This window comes from Sciurus vulgaris, assembly GCF_902686455.1.
Source record: "Sciurus vulgaris genome assembly, chromosome: 8".
In the NCBI taxonomy this organism is placed as follows: domain Eukaryota; kingdom Metazoa; phylum Chordata; class Mammalia; order Rodentia; family Sciuridae; genus Sciurus; species Sciurus vulgaris.
The window spans coordinates 91,346,455-91,368,366 of record NC_136468.1 but is presented as its reverse complement, the minus strand read 5'-3'; the positions used below and the strand labels follow the sequence as shown (position 1 = coordinate 91,368,366).

Genomic DNA, 21,912 nt, shown 5'->3' with positions numbered 1-21,912 from the left:
TATAAAATATACAGATGAACAGTAAAAAAACGTAAGAAAAAAACTTACTTTAAAAAGATTCAAAGACAAAATATAAACTGCAACATAGAGATTTTAATGTAAATAAATAAATGGTCTGGATACTAAAAAAAAATGTTCAACTATAGTTACAATGAAACAAATGTAATAAAAACTGACTTTTTGGCTTATGAGACTAGCAAAGATGGAAACTACTGACAAAAAATCACTTTTGTCCTAAGTATATGGGGACACTTGAAACTCTCATATTTCATTGATGTGAAAGTATAAAATGGAAACAACTTAAAATTTCAATAATGAAAGAATGTTAATGATACTAAGTAAACTTCAATAGTGGTATGATATCACCAAAATAATAAAGCAGACCCATATTTAATAAGATACTTAAGGGGATTGTTAAGTGGAAATATAGTCACCAAATGGTAATAGTTTATCCATAAACAGTGGAAGTCAAGGTGGCATTGGTTTTTAATTGGTTTTTTTTTTTTTTTTTTTTTTTGTGGTGCTGGGACTAACCCAGGAACTCACACATGCTAGGCAAGTGCTTTACCACTGAGCTACACCCTGAGTCCACATATTTACTTTTATAATTGTCCCAAAGAAAGGTATTTTTAGAACACTGCACTGATTTGACCTAACAATTCAAATACCAGCACCATGAAGAACAGGCCTTCAACAAATGGAGCTGGAGTAACTGGAAATCCACACACAAAAGTTAGATCCCTACAACTCAAGTCATGTACAAAAATCAATTTCAGTGTAACAAAGACCTAAATGTAAATAGCTAGAATTATAAAACTGTTACGAGAAAACACAGGTATAAATCTTTGTTTAGGCACCACTTAGATGGCACCTAAAGTGCAAGCAGCAAGGGAAAAGAAACAGAAAAACTGGACTTCATCAAAACTAGAACTCCTGGGGGCTGGGGATGTAACTCAGTGGTACAGTACTTGCTTGGCATACATGAGGCCCTGGTTAGATTCCCAGGACTGCAAAACAAATACAAAATTTCTTTGTGGCAAAGGTCACTATCAAAAAAGTGGAGAAACAACCCACAGAACTGTAGAAAATATTTCCAAATCACATTATCTGATTAGAGTCTAAAACCCAGAACATAAAAAGAACTCTAAAACTTAACAGTGGAAAATAATTTTAAAATGAGAATTTGAACAGAGATTTCTCCAGAGATGAACAAATGGCCAATAAGCATATGAAAAGATGTTCAACATATTAATCATTATAGAAATGCAAATCAAAGGCAAGAGACACAACCTCCAGCCAGAGGATGGCAATAATAAAACATGAACAATTAGTAGCTGTTGGCAAGAATGTAGAGAAAATGGAACCCTCAACATTGCTGCTGGGAATGTAAAATGTTGCAGCAAAAAAAATTTGGCAGTTTTCAGAAAGTTAAACTAAACAGCAATTCTTCTCCAAAGTATACACCACAGGAAAATAAACACATTCACACAAAGACTCCTACAATAATGGCATTATTCATAATCACCAGAGTAAGAGCAACCCAAAGCCCCATCAACAAAATGTGTAATATCCATGCAATGGGATATTATTCTACCATCAAAAGAAGTGAAGTAATGATATATAACAACATGGATAAACCTTGAAAACAGTATGCAAAGTGAAGAATCAGACACAAAAGACCACATATTATGTGATTCCACTTGCTGGAATGTACAGAATACGCAGATCCACATAGACGAAGTAGATTAGTAGTTGCTGGGGCAAAAAGGGAAGGAGGAAATGAAGAGTGACTGCTAAAAAGCATAGGGTTGGTTTCTTTTTGTTTGTGGTGCTGGGGAGTTTATCAAAGGGTCTCTTACATGGTACTAAGAATTTTACCACTAAGCTACCTCCCCAGTCCTAGAGTTTTTTTTTTCTTTGTTCTTTTCAGATATACATGACAGTAATGCATTTTGACAGATTATACATACATGAAGCATAACTTCCCATTTTTTGTGGCTGTGCATGATATGGAGTTACATTGGTTATGTAGTTTCTTTTTAAAGTGATATAAATGTTGCAGAATTAGTGGTGATGGTTACACAGCTCTGTGAATATAAGCACTGAATTGCACACTTCAAAAGAGTGAATTTATGAAACATGAATTATGCCTCCATTATAAGTTACAAAAATTTTAAATTATAATATATATATATATATTTTTTAAACAATGATAACAAACTTCTTGCCTAGAGCTATGTAAAACAAAAGAGAATGGGGCAGTTAGGACCTTAAGTGCTGAGAGAGTAAAAGAAAAATATCTAGAATTCTATGCTACTAAAATTTTCTTTCAAAATTGAAGGTGAGAACTTAAAAGATTTACTATAAATCTATAGTGATCAAGACAGTGAGACATTAGCATAGATATAACAGACCATACAGAGAACAAAGCCCAGAAACAGATGCAGACACATAGTTTTCAACAAACACACCAAGTTAATAGGGAAAATATATTCATTTAAACAAATAATCTGGAACAAACTGGAGAGTCATGTGGATAAATATTAAGCTCAACCCTTATACAACAAACAATAATTTAATTGAACTATATCACAAATCTAAATATAAGAGGTACAGAAAAACAAATCTTTGTGACCACACAAGACAGGAAGGAAAAGCCTGATGCGGTGGCACACACCCATAATCCCAGCAGCTCCAGAGGTGGAGAAGGATTGCAAGTTCAAAGCCAGCCTCAGCAAAAGTGAGGCACTAAGCAACTCAGTGAGATCCTGTCTCTAAATAAAATACAAAATAGGGCCGGAGATGTGGTTCAAGAGCCAGTAAGTTCAATCCCAATTATCAAAAAAAAAAAAAGGACAGGAAGGCAGGCCTGACACTCCCCAAGGTGTTTTCTTCTGCCTTTTGTGCTTCTGCCTCTGCCCTCCCCCCACCCCATAACTTCCTTCCAATGTCAGGTACCTGAAGCTGGTGGGGATAGTCATCAGCATGCCTGGTTGGCCAGGGCACCCTGCATTGTGCCTGGCCACTTGGCTGCAGATGCCACCACTCTGGGGAACAGGCCGTTGCTATGTTAGGCCTTCAGAATGGGATGGAGGTGTCGTGGGAATTAAGAGTTGTGCCACCTGTGGTAAGTGGGTCATACTCAGCCACCCCCTGAATGGTAGACAAAAGTAGCAGGTGCTAGCATCCTCCACTGCTACTTCTGTGGTTGTGGTGGGGGCTACCAATTCTACCAATTGACAGCTGGTGTTGCAGCACTTGGCTAGACTGTCATTTGACAGTGGTGGCTGCATTGAGAACTACTACAGTCCTCATCATTGTTGCAATTGCTCTGGCAACTGCAGTTTTAGCCACTGAAGCTATGGAAGACCTTCCTTTTCTCGCAGATGCTCATGAGAACCCACTGCAGACTCCCCACTTTAATAGCTGTACAGAGGTCCACAGGACACACTGCTTCCTTTTGGACTTGGGGATTTTCCTACAACTACCTGGGGTGGCAGAAATGAGTACCCCTACCATCTACAACAACTGAGTTCAGATGGAACCAGCATGCATGTGCAAACCAGCATATCCTGCAAATAACAGATGACTGTGTGCCTCCACAGGCCCACCCCTTCTTTCTATTCCTCTAATCACTGAGGAGCCAGTCTGGGAACTCTGATTCGGTACTGTCTCTCTTGTTCTGCAGCATAACCTCAATAAAGCCTTGTTTGAATGGTTATACCTTACCTATTCATATTTTCTATCTAATTTGAGCAAAAGAACCCTTTGATTTGTAACACATGTATTAGGAAGAATTTCTTAAGGAAAAAAATAGCAGGAAAAGAATAAACTAATAATTTGGCTTCATTAAAGTTTGTAACTTTCATATTAAAACAAAAAGGCCAGCCAAAGACTAAAGTATTTATAAATTACACATCTGGCAAAAGTTTATGTGGATCAAAAGAACTCTACAACTCAATAAGATATACAAACGAACTAAATAAATCAACAGCCCAGTCTGACTTCAGGAATGGTTGGGTAAATGTTTGGCAAATTTCCTCTCTCAAAAGCAGTGATAAAACTTGATGAAACTTTCAAAATAATTATTTTAGAACCTTGAAAATAGTCCAAAGGCATGCAATAAACAAGAATCAAGAAAGGTGACATTTTTGAGGTGTGACAAAAATGAGGGGAAGCTATGGCATTTTAGCCTGATTCTGCTCCCATCTCTCCCACCCACTAAGCCCCCAGCTGCAATTTTACCAGGGTAGAACAGGCTGGGAAGGCCTTAGCCTCCCTGCTGTGGAGAGTTGAACTGATTTGGAACAGAATGTGGGGAAAACTCATGTGCAGGGGTATTTCTGGAAACAATACTGATACTGGAAGCAAACAATCAGGAAAAGCCAGAGTTGTAGCAGCATGAGGAAGAGAGCACTGGAGCAAGCAGTAGATAGGCAGAACCAGAAATTTACTAGAGATGCGGGGAATGAGACAACAGTGAGGATGGCATGTAAGGCTCATGCATTATGATTCAGCAATTCTATTTGTAGGCACTTACCTAAGAGGAACAAAAACATCCACATAAAGACTTGAAGGTAAATGTAGCAATTTTTCAAAATCCCCCCCCAAAAGTGGAAATTATCAATTTTCCCTAACTAATTAACAGATAAAATGTGGAATACCCAAAGCAATACTGTTCAGTAAAAATAAAGAAATAAATATACACTAACCATGGGTTAAGGTGAAACATTAAGGGAAAGAAACCAAATGCAAAAGACCATTTTTTGGTATGATTCCATTCCTGTGAAATATCCAGTAATGTAAAATCTATGGAGGTATAGTTAATAGTTGCCTACGGCTGGAGGAAGGGGAAATGGGGAATGATTGCGAAGGAATATGAGGTTTCCTTAGGTGAAGAGGATATTCCAAAATTAGGTTATGCTGAGGTCTTCACAACTCTGTAAACATACTAAAAGTTTTTGATTTGTACTACTATTGTGGGGAGGGGGTTTACTGGGAATTGACACTTGACCATTGAGCCACATCCCCAGCCCTATTTTGTATTTTATTTGGAGAAAGGGTCTCACAGAGTTGCTTAGCACCTCATTTTTGCTGAGGCTGGCTTTGAACTTGCAATCCTCCTGTCTCAGCCTCCCCAGCTGCTAGGTAGGCGTGCGCCACTGTGAGGGCTGTACTACTATTAATGGGTGAATTTTATGTTATATTTTATACTCAAAGAAGCTATTAAAAATAATGGGCTGATGAACAAACTTTTTACCAAAGAAGCTAAAAGAATGACAAATGAGCACATTAAAAGATGTTAAATACCATTAATTAAAATTAAAACTACAATAAAATATCACTATTACCAATTAAGAGTCCAAAACTAAAAGGACCAATACCACCAAGTTTTGGCAATAACGTGGCAAATTGTAACCCTCATATATTGGTGGGAATGTAAAATAGGACAGCCACTTTGAAAAACAGTTTGTCAGTATCTAATAAACACTTACCACACTACTCAGCAATTTCATCCCTAGTAATTTATTGAAGAGAAATAAAATCACATGTTCATACAAAGACTTTATACAAATGTTCATAACCACTTTATTCATAATAGACCCCAACTAAAAATAGCCCAGGCCCCCACCAATAGAAAGATAACAGTGTAGTATATTCATTCATACAACAGAACACTACTGAGCAAACAACATACATGCCTCCCAGAGATATTACACTGAGCAAAGTAAGACTTAGACAAATATAAGAACACCAAATTTCACCTATAAACAGAACATAAAGCAGATCAGTGGCTGCCTGGGCTTGAGGGTAGATGGGTAGGAACCCACTATAAAGGGACCTGAGGTAACTTGAGGGTGATGTGAACATTCTCTACTTTGGTTGTTGTCATGGTTATATAGGTACATACATCTGTCCAAAATGATCAGTTAGCAAACTTATAATGGGTGCTTTTGTTGTGTGTAAATTACAACTAGAGTAAAGTTGCTTTGAAAAAGCAGTGAAGATTAAAAATATAACACTGTGCTGACTGAGGAAACAGGCTTCTGAAAATGGAAAGAGTCTAAAAAATCTGGCTGGGTGGCTCTGCTGCAATCCTGGAGCTTGTGGTAATTAGCACCTGCTCTCACCTTTGCCTTAGCCTGGTGCAAGGTATGAAACCATCACATACCAAAAAAGGGCTTTCCCATGATTTTAATGACCTTATTCCTGTGACATCTGACACAATGCTTACCCAGAACTATGTATTTCAAACATCCATGTGACTTGTTTGTTCTACTATAACTGATGATCAATCCTTCTGCTAATACTGAACCTTAAACTTCACAGCTATCATTTTCCCAATATATATGCAGTATCTTACAACTATCAAATATTCAATAGATATATGCTGAATAAATGAACCAACACTTCCATTAACCCTGCATTCTAGTTCAAATAACACCCATACATTCCACACAGTTCTTCACAGTATAGACTTTTGAAGATAACCAACATAAAGAATGAAAATCAGACTGCAGTTACTTACATACTTCAGCCTCAGTGCTTTTTTTTTTTTTTTTTAAATATGATTTGTTTATTGCTCAAAATACACTTTTATTTTTTATTTTTTTGGTGGTGCTGGGGATTGAACCCAGGACCTTGTGCTTGAAAGGTGAGTACTCTACCAACTGAGCTATATCCCCAGCCCCCATCAGTGCTTTTTAATAACTGATATGAGCGTATAAAATGTTACTTTTGAATTATTAACTGCTATACTTTTCATTCCTGATTACTTAATTTCTTGTGTTCCCAGTTGCTTATGAAACGTGCTCTGATACCTGCTGGTAGGCAATGCTTTAGGATTAGGAGCAAGAGATAATGAGGATATTATAAACACTGTTGCTCAGTTGAGGGCCAAAGCTGAGTTTTTTAAAATCCAAAGGGAGAGAGAGGAGCCTGAGAGTCAAAGGGCTTGGATTAATCAGAGCCAACTTTTGCAGGCACGAAGGACTTTTAGGAACCCACAAAACTTTGCTGTGCAAATCAAGGATCAGAGACTAGCTGAACCAGGCAGTTTTATTCTATGAACCAGAGTTGGGAAGAAGTCATAAAATTTTCAGAGCAATTTTCTCACCCAAAGTCAATAATCTGAAAGCATGAAAGAGATTTAAAAGGGATATAACAATAACTTGGCTGCAAAGGTCTGAGACACTGTTGGACACCCTCTCCTCCTCATGAGTGGATACCTTGTATTTTTTGGTCTATGTGAGAAAAACCCTAGATAGTTGTACACTAGCTGTAGAACAGAACCGCACCAGGGCAATTAACTTAGAAATCTCTGGGGTGTGCTCAAGGCCTTAACAGATTTAAAGAGTGCCTCTGTATTCTCTTCTTTCTCCTGAATTAATCTCATGTTTCAAGTGTCAAGGATCACTGGCTCATGGAAATCCTAAAGCAGAAGTACATAATGTTCCCTTTCCCAGTGTGTAGCCCAACCTTATATACCAACTTAGTGCCAATCTCTACCTGACTCTATTCACCATGGTGGCTGAGCACAGAATCCCTAGGCAAATCAAGCAGCATCTGACTCAAGATATTGTGAACCTGACTGACTTTTGCCTCTCAAGCTGCATTTTGCAGAGTACTCCCATTTTGTGACAGAGGGTCTCATGATCAAGCTGAACAGTTTAAAAGCATGGTCATGGCAGAAAGTCAACTATAGCTAGAAGGTATGAAATTCATGAAAATGCCCCAATAGAACTCAACCCCAGGGGAAAACTCTGACTAGAACTTACTGATCAGCACTGTTCACAGTTCCTGCTGACCAGTAGGTAAGTGCTAACAAACATACCAACTCCTAACTGAAACTGACCAGTTAATCAAAGCCTGTGTGCCCTCACCAAAAAACTATAATCACAATGAAAGCCAGTGCTGTCTATGAATGCACATAAAAAGGATTCACTAGATCCTCAACCTTTTTAAAGATATTTCCAGTTTTAAGAAACTACCTCAATTTAATAATAATATAAGTACTGTGCATGTGTAATAATTATATTAACTTTGAAAGAGAACCAAGAATCTTAACAATGTTGGAATTACAAGGTCTTCAGAAATATTCAGGTACAGATAAAGATTGGAGTCAAAAAGATTCCTAGAGTAAAGTCATCCAGACCTGTGCTATCCAATATAGTAGCCACTGGTCACCTAACTTTTATAATGTGGCTGGTTCCAAATAGAGATGGGCTGTTAAGTATAGAACACAGCAGATTTCAAAGACTGAAAAAAATATAACATAACACCTGATAAAAATATTGATTACATGCTAAAATGGTAACAGCTTGTGTATTTAAATAGCCCAGGAAGGCCTTTGGCTTCTGCTATGCTTGAGTTCCAACAACAGATCAACTGAAGATTAACATGATCAATATCATTTACTTATTTAGGTAATATCATTAGCATTAACAGATTTTGTAACATTCCAATTCAAGTATTAAGGAGCTACTTTGAATTCATGATGTACAGTTATTTGGCATTTTTCTGAAATATAAATTTACACTGTTAATACTGTACAGTCTATGTTGTTACCCTACTAGTCGCATAGCTACTAAGTGATCAAGCCAATCAAAGCATTAAAATCTCAAAATGACTTTCTTCGAAAGGTATCTTTTGGTTAGCAAATCTTTAAATTTCATAAAATAATGAACAGTGGATTCAAAAGTTCACAGAAAATGTCATCATAGGAATAAGGCACTATATGGCAGAATTTTAAAACTTTTATAATCATAGCATCATTAAGATACTTCAGAAAAGTAATCTTAAAAGCATTTTTATGCAGGAATCAAATCTTAAATCATGAGATATTTATGAATACAGGGGTTTTAACAGTTTAGGATATATGTATCAGGCATTAAGTTTCAATTATGCTCACAGGCTTTCCTGTCCTGAAGTCACAGGATACCTGCAAGAAAATCTCTTCAACAATTTGGAGAAACTTGTAAAAATTTAAATTGGTGTTCCCATGGCCACACTGTATTTGGGTAATTACTTGGGGAGAGTTGCTTCCTCCAGCAAGCCACAAGGGTATCCCAAAGTTGCTGTTCCTCCAAGTAACAAATATAAATTAAGCAGTCCTCATTCCTGTCTTTCACAAAATAAGGATCACGATGTAGCTGGCAGCAAATGGTAGCTTTCTAAGAAGTATTAAATTTCTTTTGGTTCCTCCTTCTACTTAACCCAACCTATCCATAATAGCAACTTCCATCAGGATGGCAGGATTCATCTTTTCCATATATCTTTCTCTATAAGACTCTGGTTCCAACAGTAGCTCTTTTTGCAAATATCTGGGATAAATAAATCAAAGACAAAACTTCAAGAATGAGTGCATCTTAGTATTTCATTAAGCTACTCTAGAAAATCATGGCCCTACTCCAACAGGCATCTGAAGCTAGGGGCAGAGGGGAATGCTAGGAAAGGTCCCACTCCACCAAGCTGGACACTGTCCAACTATTTTTGTGAATTAACAATTACTGCTAACAGTGTTGGCAATATTTGGGTCTAGACACCACCTAAACCCTAAAACACTAAACACACATTTATCACACTTCCTGCTTTTTCACAACTTGTCAAAATATTCATGTCTGGTTTCTCTCTCAAGGCTCTATCTCCAATTTAAGATTAAATTCCTTCAGTTTACAATTGGTGTTCCTTATTTCTAATTATCCACCTGATAAACTGACATAATCCACTTTTGCCAGGTAGAGATTCAACCTTTCAAGAGGTGGAAAGAGTACAACTAGAAGTTGTCCTGGGCTTGTCTCTCATTCCTTATATGCAAATGAATTAAAAAATGAGTCAGTTCTACTCTATAAATCTTTAACCCATTAAGTCTCAAGTTTTAAATTCTGTGAATATTTCAATGAAATTGAAATAGGTGCATTAGAATGGGTAGGAAATCATAATCTAGAGCGTATATCATTTTATTTGAATTACTATAAATTTCCTAACAGTTCTGCCTCCAATCCTATCCTGTCTAACCTGAAATATGTGATTGTCTTTTTCCTTTCTAAAATCAGTCAATCATAATTTGGTGTACACATCTCTGCAAGATTTGTTATTTGCTTACTTCTCTAGACAGAGTAACTCTCCAAGACTGTCATGCTTTTCTCCATCTTGGTTATGTGCAAAGTTTTCTGCCTTAGGAACACCATCCCCAAACTTTCCACTTGGCATGTTCTTTATCCATACCCCTTGGAGGTATGATCTACTTGTTCTTGATGACTTATCATTCTCTTGCTTAGCCTGAGTTAAATAACTCCCCTTCATATCTTCACAACACTTTGTGTTTATGTCTGCCAGCATGTGTCACTCTCCTTACATGCTTGTTTATTTATTGGCTTCGCCCACTATAAAGTTCCTCAAGGGCAGCCATCTTTCATTTTTATATTCTTGGTCCTAGCCATGCACAAATTGTATAATGCTTAATGTAAGTTGCTGAGACAGTAGTCACTAGATTTTTATGAGTGTGGAAACCAGAACCCATAATGTTTTCTATTAATACACTGGCTTCTTTAAACACATCAGTTAAGGTCTTAGGTATTACTATCACACCTCATGATTGAACAGAATAACAAAAACCTATTCATAAAACGGTACAAATGTTTTTGTTTATATTAGCCACCTACATTATTAAGAGTTTACTATGTGTCTAGTATTGCATATATGTACCTTCCCACTTAATACTAGAACCCTGATATAGGAACTGCTATTGCCTCTTTACAGAAAAAGGTGAAGACAGAGAAAATCTTGCCCCATGTCCAGCCATCTGGCTCTAGAACTTGGGTTCTTAATTACTACACCACAAAATTCAGTACCTCTTATATCATGAAAACTGTGCTTCCAAAGATTTATTACTCTTCTAAAACAGCAGAATGCTACTAAATACAACTTTTAAAAGTTATGATTGTGTACTAGCAGAGCATCCCTTTAAAGACTTAACAGCTCTTCAATCATATTTCAATTATAAAATTTACAGGCAGGTTTTACATTAGAAATTTTAAAGTACAATTTTACTTATAACTAAAGTAATGAAGAAAAATCTCTTTGTCCATTACCACTACAATCATTTCTTAAGCTGTTACAGAATTTTAAGTAGTAATTTTTGATTCAATTTTGTGGTAATGGGTATACAAAATTAAAGAAGCAATAACATCAATTAGTTCATGGTAACTTTACAGCACTCAGATATTTCTCAGTTTTATTATAATACACTATCAACTTATGGACAAAGAAGGATAATATGACAATTTTCCTTGAAAGCATTATTTTCTTAACTTCTAAATAATGGGATAATTTACCAAGATCATTTGGAAGTTCATTTATTAAAATATCAATAATGAATTGTTCCATTTTAGTTTAGAACACACTAATACAAGTTGTTCCTAACACATTTTCTCTATTTGTTGTGATTGGTACTTCTTATACCTTATTTAACAGAAAAATACTTTCAAATAGAGGAAATTAAGAGGTATTACAAAAGAGTTGTGGAAACCATGAATAAAGCAATAAAGCAACAGAGGTAAATATCTATCATTACCATGATTTTCACAATGAAACACATAAAAAGTCACTGGAAAGAAATGTAATGAAGTGATAATCAGTATCATCATCAAATTCCAATGTACCTTTTGTATCTCCCTATAGAGTTTGCTAACTATGTTATATGCACCCAAATACTCAAAACTGACTAATAATGAAATATTTAAAAAATACTGATAACAGGATACAAGGCAGCACTGTAAGTTTATCAAACAAATGTTCAGTGCACACCAATTTCAACATACCAAATCAGAAAAGGAAGGCATGAGCATTCAGTTAGAGGAAAATTCAGTCACTTCTCATGCCAAGACTTGGTGTCCTGACAGATACACCTTATTTTCCAGGACAGAGCTAAGAAACACAGTGTGGTTAATAGTTACTATAGTATCACTTAAAAATTTTCCTTTATTTCTGGATATTAGTTCATGCCATGCTGTTCTCTCTCTATAAAAAACAAAAATCTATCTCATTATTAGCCATTGGTCTAAAATTAATGATAGCTTAAATATCTGAAAATCAAACAATTCCTCTAAGAACAGTAACATTGCATTTTCAGCTAAAACTAAATATTTAAATATATCTGATTTTTTCAAAGCTTTTTACTGTCCACAGAAAATCAATTAACTTAGAAGTCCAGGTATTTCCCATTTAAAACAGGAATGGGGTGATTTAAAATTTAAAAATTCGGTTTCCTAGCTTAAGCGCAGCATTCACAGAATATGGTACTCAAGTATTGTTTGGGAAATTAATTACCAAAAAAGTTTTACCAGCTATTCCTGAATATAAATCACTACTTGTATACCAAGTAGTACTTTCCTCTGAAGAAAACCAAGTAGCAACTCAGTTTTGGAATGAAAAGATCTGGGTAGAGAAGGGAAAGACAGTAGATAGTAAAAACAGATAATATAACTACTGTCATTCACAACACTGCAAAAAAAAAATATATATATATATCCGAAGTTACATACCTCAGGAAAAACAGAATGGGCCAAAACAAAGCACAGACATGCTAGCTTTCTGTTTTTTGTTTTTAAACTAAGAAAATATCTGTATAACAAGGTACAGTGAACAAGTGACACTTCATGTTTAATCACTCATTATCAATATATACTGAGTTTACTTCAGGATTAATCAAAATTGCAAGAAAATGGCCCAAATGAACTAGAAGACTTCTAGCAACAAACTGTACTCATATTTAATAAGCACCATTTACCTCTAAGTAGTTTTACACAGTTTCCAACACTCAAATTTATATGGAAACTTCCTCTGTGAAAGTAAAAGATGATTTGGATATTATTATCAATGCATAGTACGGGTATAAATTAGGTGGTAAATCCAACAATTCTTGAATTTTAAAAAAGTTTCATGCTTTGTTCAAATTTAGCTTATTGTTGAGAAAATTCCCCTCTTCCACTCTCCAAGTCAGTACATAAAAGTAGATACTATTTACACTGAATTTACAGTATTTTTCATTTAAAGGAATAACCCTATGTCTTGCTATAATACGTTAATGTAAGTGATTGCCCTTAAACTTTGCCATACCCAAACTTAGAAACACAGCCATGAGTCAAATAAGCTTTGAACAGAATTCTTCCATTTTCATGAAATCATTTAAAATGAAAACTTTTTGAAATACATACTGCAGATAGGCTGAGGTGGTCCTCATCATTTTTGGGGCTACATTCTAGTAAAATGTCTATTGGGTAAAAACTGCAATTATTTAAAAGGAATATAAGACTTGCACTTAAGAAACCAAAACCTATATATTATGCAGCAGTTAACAACATGACTTTTCAATGTTTCTTCTATCACCAAAAACCAGTTATAGAAATGATTGTTTTTATTCAATCATAAACATGGCTCTTAATCTATAGATCTATCTGATTTGTAACTAAATCTGCAAAACATGAAGACTACGGTTAGTCTACTTCTCTGGCAAAGAGCAAGGAGTAAGACAAAACAATTTTTGTCTCTTAAACATTCTGGCAAACAGCAAAAAAATAAAAAAAAGATGGATCAAAATAGGATGTCAAAATTGGCAATAAATCCATTATGGACAAAAAGTGGCACTAAAGTGAAATTTAAGAACATATTGCTTTCTATATACGCACATGTAACCTTATTTGAAGACAGGTATTTACAAAGATTCTAGAAAGCTATAACCAACTTGACAACCCAGGCTTTCAATCTCTATAGTATTTAGTGTTCAGTAGTTTCAGCTGAATATTTAAATATCTAACTTAAGCTATTCCATGTTTGCATACAGATTGACAAATATTATGAGACATTATAGAATATCACTGATAGTATTTTCCAGAATAATGACTTCGATTTTGAATAAAAACTGGAGCATATTAGTTTTAAACCCCCACTCTTCCCTAAATTATTCATTTTAGGAAGTCATCAGAGATTGAATTTAAAATAAAAATGACAACTTTGTAAATTTTAACAAAAAGGGGTTGTTTTAAACAGATTTCAGTAAATACAATATTAATAATCAAAGTAGCATTGACACTGACAAACACTAAAACTTTCTTTAAAACCCCAGGAGCTTCAATTGCAGCAGCTGCAGCACAGAGCCTTATGACAGACATAGGCTAAATTATTAAGTCTGAGAATATGGGACAAGGTGAAGAAGGAAAAGTGAACGTAAGCCAGTACAATTCAAAAAGTAAAGTTCACAAGTAAGCTATATCAGAAAATCAATATTCAGGAGAATATAAACAGTTAATTACCACAGCTGTATTAATCTCTTAAGAATGGAAGACAACAAAGTAATTCTTATCACAATATACCAGTAGTAGAAAACAAATTAATTATTCACAGTCTAAGAGGCTTTCCCTGTGGGGAACATGAGGGGAGGGTGTGAAAGCTTACACAACTGAAAACGTGAAATAAATGGATTCAAACCAAGATTTCATGAAAAAAAATTTAAGGGAAGAATGTTTCTCTTGAGGGAAAATAATTTTCTACAACTATTTAAAAAGCACCTATGAAACTGTGCTGTTGGCTGTCACAATGGAGGTTTTAGATTCTTTTTAGCAATTGCAGCATAACAAAAGGCATTTTTCACAGCATAACTTTAGGGAAAATGTTATCTAGTCTGAAATCATACAGAAAGCAATTAAAAATTCTTTTAATTATTCATAATACACAAATTTTTCTGGGTAGCAGCAGTTGCTCCTGTACTTGCCCTTTTAGAAAATATGAAACAGAAGCAATAGAGTAGGGAAACAAACTAAAGGAAGATAAGAGTAGCAGCGTTAAATTAAAAAGCAAATAAATACATTAAGGAGAGCTTAAAATAAGGAAACAGTACTGTGCAACTTTCAGTTAAACTAAGTAAAGTGCACTGCCTAAATATTTACTGATAACATTTTCCCTATGTTGAAAATGCAAAATCTACTTATTGGTATTGGTATTATTGATATATATATAAATATTTAAAAGACATTCACTATTGTAGCCCTAATAGCTCTCTTCCAGTATTTTTAACCATTCAGATATACTTTGGGGGAATATTTATTCACATAATTTGGCTTAATACATTTTTTCCTACACAAGACCCAATTTAAAAGTCTCCAACATTTTCAATTACAGTAATAACACATTAAAAAATTATAAATTAACAAAATCTTTGTATTTGCTTTAAAAAATCATTTATCAAATGCTAACCTCCAGATTATCTGGAAAATTAAAGATGCAAATTGCTATAAATCTGACACCCAATTAAATCCTGATGTTTAAAAGTATATAAAATATCCCTCAAAAATGGGCCAACTTCCACTCCAGAAATTTTTGTTTTATTCTTTTCATAAATTATTAAGTGTATAACCTGCTACACATTTTACCCAAATATGGGAAAACTGCCTGGAGATGCAAAGCACAATAAAATAATTACATGAAAAAGAAAAAAACAAACAAAAAATACCCGTTAAAACAAAGTTATAGCCGGCAGCACTTAAAATGGATAATTTGTATTTTTTTTAAAGTTGCATAGCTGCAAGATGATTGCCTGCTGATTAAATGTTCAGCAGCTTTATTTAAGAGGAAACAATATATTTCATAAACTACAATTCAGTAGACAATTTCTACATTTATTTAATTAAAATGTAATTATGTAACTTGATTTACTCTTTGGGTGGCATTCTGGTAATATTAAACCTTTAATTTAAAAACATACACATATTTTAGTTTTCCTATGTAGAAATTAGTTTTCCACACTGGGGGCGGGGGGAATGGAAGAACTTGAGATCATGGTCTACATTCAGAGAATGTTTTACTGCTTGATTACATTTCTTGGTTTCACATTGAAGACTTTAATTTATGAGAAGTAACTTATATGGTTTTTCAATTTAAGAATAAGTGAATGCAGAAACATTATGTTGGGGGAATTAAAGAGACCCCAAACTAAAGAAACAAAACAAAACAAATCAAAACAGCTAGTTGCGCAGCTCTAGAGAACTGAATAAAAAGTAAATCAACTTTTAAATCAGTTAACTTTGGCGTCTGAATACAAAATGTTCACCAGTATTACCTATGTAGATGACTATTAAGGGATGTGCAGCATTTTCAAAATCCCTGTGTGTCCCTTATATGCAAGTTTGGTACACTGAGTTCTGTGGTTACTGTCCTCTCTTCAGCAGGGTTATTTTTTGCTTTTTTCCTGTATGATTGTCCATCTCTGTATTACCAAGTCTCACAGAACCCAGATTTCTGGCTGAGTAAGCCTGCACTTTTTGTTTTTCCAGAGACAGTTCCTCAAATCCTCTAGATTTTTCAACATCTTCAAAAGACAAGAAAACCTGTGTAAAAATAGATAAATTTAGTTTAAGCTGTGGTCCATCATGGTAATACAAATCAATATATAATATGCATTTTGCCATGAACATGGCTTTAGTTACTATAAATTTTCATATCCTATTTACTATTCCAAAAATTCAAAACTAGTGTTCTGCAGAAGAGATCAAGACATAGAGAGTAAAGAATACACACACATGCACACTCTTAATTTTTAAAACTTTCCTCATATAACTCAAAATCCCAAATAAAAATAGCAATTTCCTAATCAAGACCTCAGATATTCATGTTCTATTTTGGACTGATAACTGAATTTTTATATATATAAACAAAACAACAAGGCCCAACATTTTATATATATAAATATATATATATATATATATATATATAAAATATTTCTTTATCTCTCCCCTCTCCCCCTTTCTTTTAGTATTTTACCACCACCAAATCCTCTTCAAACCCATACACTTTTACTCTAGGACAGATAAATAAAAAATTATTTCTGTTCCTTTTAACAAATAAAAGCAGTCATGACAAATGAAAATGTGAATGAAGATATATAAATTCTCAAAAATGACTCTTCCAGACCCTTAGAAGACTGACCTCATTGGTATAGCTTTCTGTAGAAAACTAGAGTGTTCAACTTGCCCCATGTAGTAGGTTAGTTTCAAAACTCACATTCTATATTTTTAAAATTCCACAAAATAACATTAACATGTAATGTAAAGAAACAGAAATCCTGCTTAAAACAGACATATCCATGTCTGTTAGATGCATGAGACAAGACGTGTGTTCCATGTGTCACATAAGCTCACTGTGAAATTAAAGAAAAAATTTCTAATTTAAAAGTTCCACTTTGTAGAAAAAAATAATTGAGTCTACGATGGACTGAATATTTTTATCTCCCCAAAACTTCCATGTTGAAACCCAATCTCCAGTGCAATATCAGGAGGTGATTAGTCATGAGGGCTCTGTCCTGGAGAACGGGATTAGTATCCTTTTTAAAAGAGGTGTAAGGGAGCCAGCCTTCTGTTCCTTCTGCTATCTAAGAACAACCAGAAGGTGCCACAAATGATGAACAAGCTCTCACCAGACATGGAATCTGATGGCACCCTGATGTTAGAGTTTCCGGTCTCCAGGACTATAGGCAATAAATTTGTTTATAAATTAATTATATGAGGTCTTTTGCTATAGCAGCTTGTATGTACAAAGATACTGAAAGGAAGAATTTTATCTGTAGGTGAAAGATTTAGATATTTTAATTTGGCTTGTAAAATACTAAGATAAAAATTTCATTTTATTAGTATTGGGTTTTAGTAGTTTTCTTAACATGCTTTTATAATGTTAGCCATAATTTTAATTTATTGGTCTAGTCATCAGGCAACACTAATAGGATTCCAAAGTATTCCCTTCAAAAATTTTTTTCTCACAGTCATGAAAAACAAACATGTTCCCAAAATACTACTCCATCACTATACTTTTCTTACCCAGCAATCTTATCCCATTTCATATTTTAAATGTGTCAAGGTATGATTTGACTAAGTTCACAGTAAAAGGTTCATCAGTCTTTAACTACACTTTACCAAAGGCTTTCACATTTCACCTGTACAATCTTACCGTTATGAAAAAGATCTCACTCAACTGCAGTTCTCATTTCAGTTGTTAGGACTGCTATTAAGTTAGTTCAAATCTCCTATGTCAACATTCTCGTTTGCTACCCTTAAATTAATCTCATCAATAGAACAACAGAATTCCTTGAGTGTTTATTAGCACAACACTTATAGTTTTAAAATGCAAGAGCAGGAGTTATTGAGATAAAAGGAAATGGGAGAAGTACAGGACAAGACCTCAGTGTATCACTTGTTCTAGTTCCTTGCCATCGGTCACAATTATTCATTCAGCAAAAACTGTAAGCCTCTAACAACTCAGGCTCTTACTCCTGAAACAATTCCAAGATGAGCTAAAATGTTCTCTTTTGATGTAAAAATACAATGTGGTGTATCATTTTTAAAGTCCTCTAAACACTTGAATATAGCAATTAACAAAACTAAATGATGCCATTTAATTTACTTCATGAATTATGAAAAAAAAAAAAAAAAAACAATACCCATGTGAAATTATCCTTCAATTCACTAAACATTTTCAGGTAATGCAGAACCATGAATAAGCTAAAATCAGCAGAGCAGAACTTATCATTTGGCTTCAAAATTACATACATACACTGTATTACAGCATACTACTACAACATGCTAAGAATATAAAGATGAACAATTAAATTGAGTGAATGAATTCATGATGCAACTTTCTGAGGAAAATGTTTATTCCTATTTATAGTAAAATTGCTAAGAACACAGTTTTTAGAGCCAGAATGCCTGGGTTCAAATTTCAACTCCACCAATAAACCAGCTTATGTGACCTTGACAAGTCTAGTTTCTTAACCTTTCTCTACTTAAATCTCCTCACCTGTCTAAAAGTAGTAGTAATTGTATTGAGCTCAAAGAGCTAATGTGACAACTGAGAAACGGATACAAAATACTTAAAACATTGCCTGGAATTTTTGATTCCAAATGATTCAATTTATGTTACATTAGTTGAGAACACATCTGAGAAGTTATGCTCAAGAGTATGAAATCTGATTCCATTTGCTAACTATATATATAACTTTTAACTCCTGACACAACTTTTTTTTTTTTTTTAATTTTTTGTAGTTATAGATGGGCAGAATGCCTTTATTTTAGGCAGTGCTAAGGATCGAACCCAGTGCTTCACACGTTAGGCAAGTGCTCTGCCACTGAGCTACAGCCCCAGCCCGCAACTTTTATTTTGTTCCTTAAACCACTTTATTGAGGAATGAATGGCATACACAAAATGGTACTATTTAATGTATATAACTTAAGAGTTTGGTTACAACTTGCTGGTTTTGTTTGTTTTTGTGCTGCTGGGGACTGAATTCAGTGCACCATGCATGCTAGGTAAACTTGCTCTACCCACTGAGTCACATCCCCAGTCCCTACAACTTGCTTCTGTTTTGTTTTCCCTTTCTTTTCTCTTTTTTTATAATTTGTTTTATAATGTCACGGAACTTGGAACTTAACTACTCTGAACCCAGGTTTCTTGCTAGGAAAACTGGGTTATATGTACTTCATAGAGTTATTTTTCCCCAATATTAAACTATAAATAAATGCCATTTAAGAGAATGTAACAGTTACTCAACATTTGATCTATTTAGGAGTGAAAAAAGTTGTTTTTAATATTTTTTTGTTGTTGTTGCTTTGGATTTTTTCTTTTTCTTTCTTTTTTTTTTTTTTTTTTTTGTGGTGCTGGGGATTGGACTTGGGGCCTTATGCATTTGAGGCAAGCACTCTACCAACTGAGCTATTATCCCCAACCCTTGTTGTTGCTTTGGGTTCATTTGTTTGGTGCTGAGGATTTAACCCAGGGCCTTATGTATGCTACACATTGCACTTCACCACTAAGTAACACCCCTGACCCTTTTAAAGCATTCTACCAACTGAGCTATCTCCCCAGTCCCTTAATACATTTTTTAAAGTGAGTTTTCTATACAACATTCTAATGAAATATCTGAAACACACATACACACAGGCACATGAATGAATGAATGAATAAAAATGATGACTAAAAATGTGTAATTCAAGACAGCTTTTGAAAAAGTAGAACAAAGGGAGAATTACCTATAAAACAGGAATCTGATGCTTAATCTGAAGGGTGCTCAGGACAAGATCTATTTACTTCAAACCATTCATCTATGCAGCTAGAAAAGAAAAAAACAAATATTTAAAGATATGTCTAATAACTATGTCAACCATAATAAAAAGTGCTTACTTCTTGATTTTAACATATTCTGGAGGGAAAAAAAACATTATTTAAAAGATATTTGGTCGAATGATATCGCTGATAAGTGGAGGATGACACATAATGGGGGGGAGGGAAGGGTTAGAGTTAGGGTTAGGGAGGGGGGCAAGTATGGAGGAAGGAACTACTGTATAGAGGGTAAAGAGGGGTGGGAGGGGTGGGGGGAAGGGAAAAAATAACAGAATGAATCAAACAACATTGCTCTATGTAAATTTATGATTACACAAATGGTATGCCTTTACGCCATGTACAAACAGAGAAACAACATGTATCCCATTTGTTTACAATAAAAAAAAATAAAAAAAAATAAAAAAAAAAAAACCAAAAAAAAAAACAAAAAAAAAAAAAAAAAAAAAAAAAATAAAAGATATTTGGTATACATAAATAAAAACACAAGCATATGTTTATTTTTTCTAATCTTTTTGAGGGGCATTCTACCACTGAGATATATCCCCAGTTCTTTTTATTTTTAGGATCTCACTAAGTTACTCAGGTTGGCCATGAATTTGCGATTCTCCTGCCTCAGTCTCCCAATTTGCTGGGATTACAGGAGTGCACTATTATGTGCAGCAAGCACAGGTTTATTATATTTTAAGTATTCTAAGCCACTAAGGAAAAAAATCTTTCCAAAAACAGAACTATTTCCTAAAGACAATCTCAAGAACTACTATTTTACCAACATTCAAAATTAAAGGATCAATTTAGAAAAATCTTTCTCTTTTCAAAAGTTACTTATGCACATATCAACGTTTTCATGTCACCTATCAAATTTTAAATCTTCACAATACAGTATCATATTTTAACACCACACTTATGTGATTACTGAACATTTATTTTAATTCTATCCTTCTCTGTAATGCATAAAGACAAATATACTGATATCCATTTGAATTTATAGTACTTCATAATCTTATTTTTATTATAAATTAAATATTAGGGTGCATGTAATTGTCCTCAATGTATATCTACACTTTTCAATGAAGTACTCAAGAGCCATGTGGGCCAATTTAAATTCATTAAGAAAAAAATTCACTTCTTCAGTCACCTTTTAAGTGTGCAACAATGGTATGGCTAGTGGCTACCATCATTGTATGAAGTTCCAATTTATGGTATAATAGATGATAAAATCAAGGTCTTGAAAGGTTCAGTAACTTGCCCAACAGGTATTAAGTTCTCCAAGCAGGATTCAAACCGTTCAACATTCTCATTGGTGACATATGTCAAATTTGCATTATGGCACTAAGCTAGCTTAGGTAATATGTTGAAGGGCAAAATTAGTATTTATCATTCCCATATCATGGCAGATTGGTTTGGTAGGTAAAAATGATAGAAAAACAGTAAAAGAAGCTAGGCATGGTGGTGCATGCCTGCAATTCCAGTTGTTTGGGAGGTTGAGGAGGGAGAATCATTTGAATTCACACCAGCCTGAGCAACACAGAAAAACCTTCATCTCAAAAACAAAAACAAAACAACAAAGAAAGAAAGGTGAATTGCCCCATCCATGTTTCAAATATCTAAAACAATTTCTGTTGCCATTAAGATTTTTGTTTTCTAAATACATTAACAAATTTGGCTTATGACATTGTTTTCAGCCTGCTTTCAACCACTTGGTTATAGAAGTCCCCTGGTCGATCAATATTTCTGAAAATAAAAGAGTGAGAC

General features: G+C 34.4%; 1 protein-coding gene across 1 annotated transcript in view; it reads right to left on the bottom strand.

Moving 5' to 3' along the window:
• Window positions 1-10,871: 10,871 nt before the first annotated feature.
• The window catches only part of ZNRF2 (zinc and ring finger 2), an 83,855-nt gene continuing 72,814 nt past the window's right edge, over window positions 10,872-21,912 (bottom strand). Inside the window, exons 4-5 of the mRNA XM_079151156.1 lie at window positions 20,070-20,149; window positions 10,872-16,382 (exon numbers count right to left, since the gene is read on the bottom strand). Of these exons, the coding sequence (XP_079007282.1) occupies window positions 20,092-20,149 (58 nt within the window). The 3' untranslated portion in view covers window positions 10,872-16,382; window positions 20,070-20,091. The remainder of the gene's footprint in view (window positions 16,383-20,069; window positions 20,150-21,912) is intronic.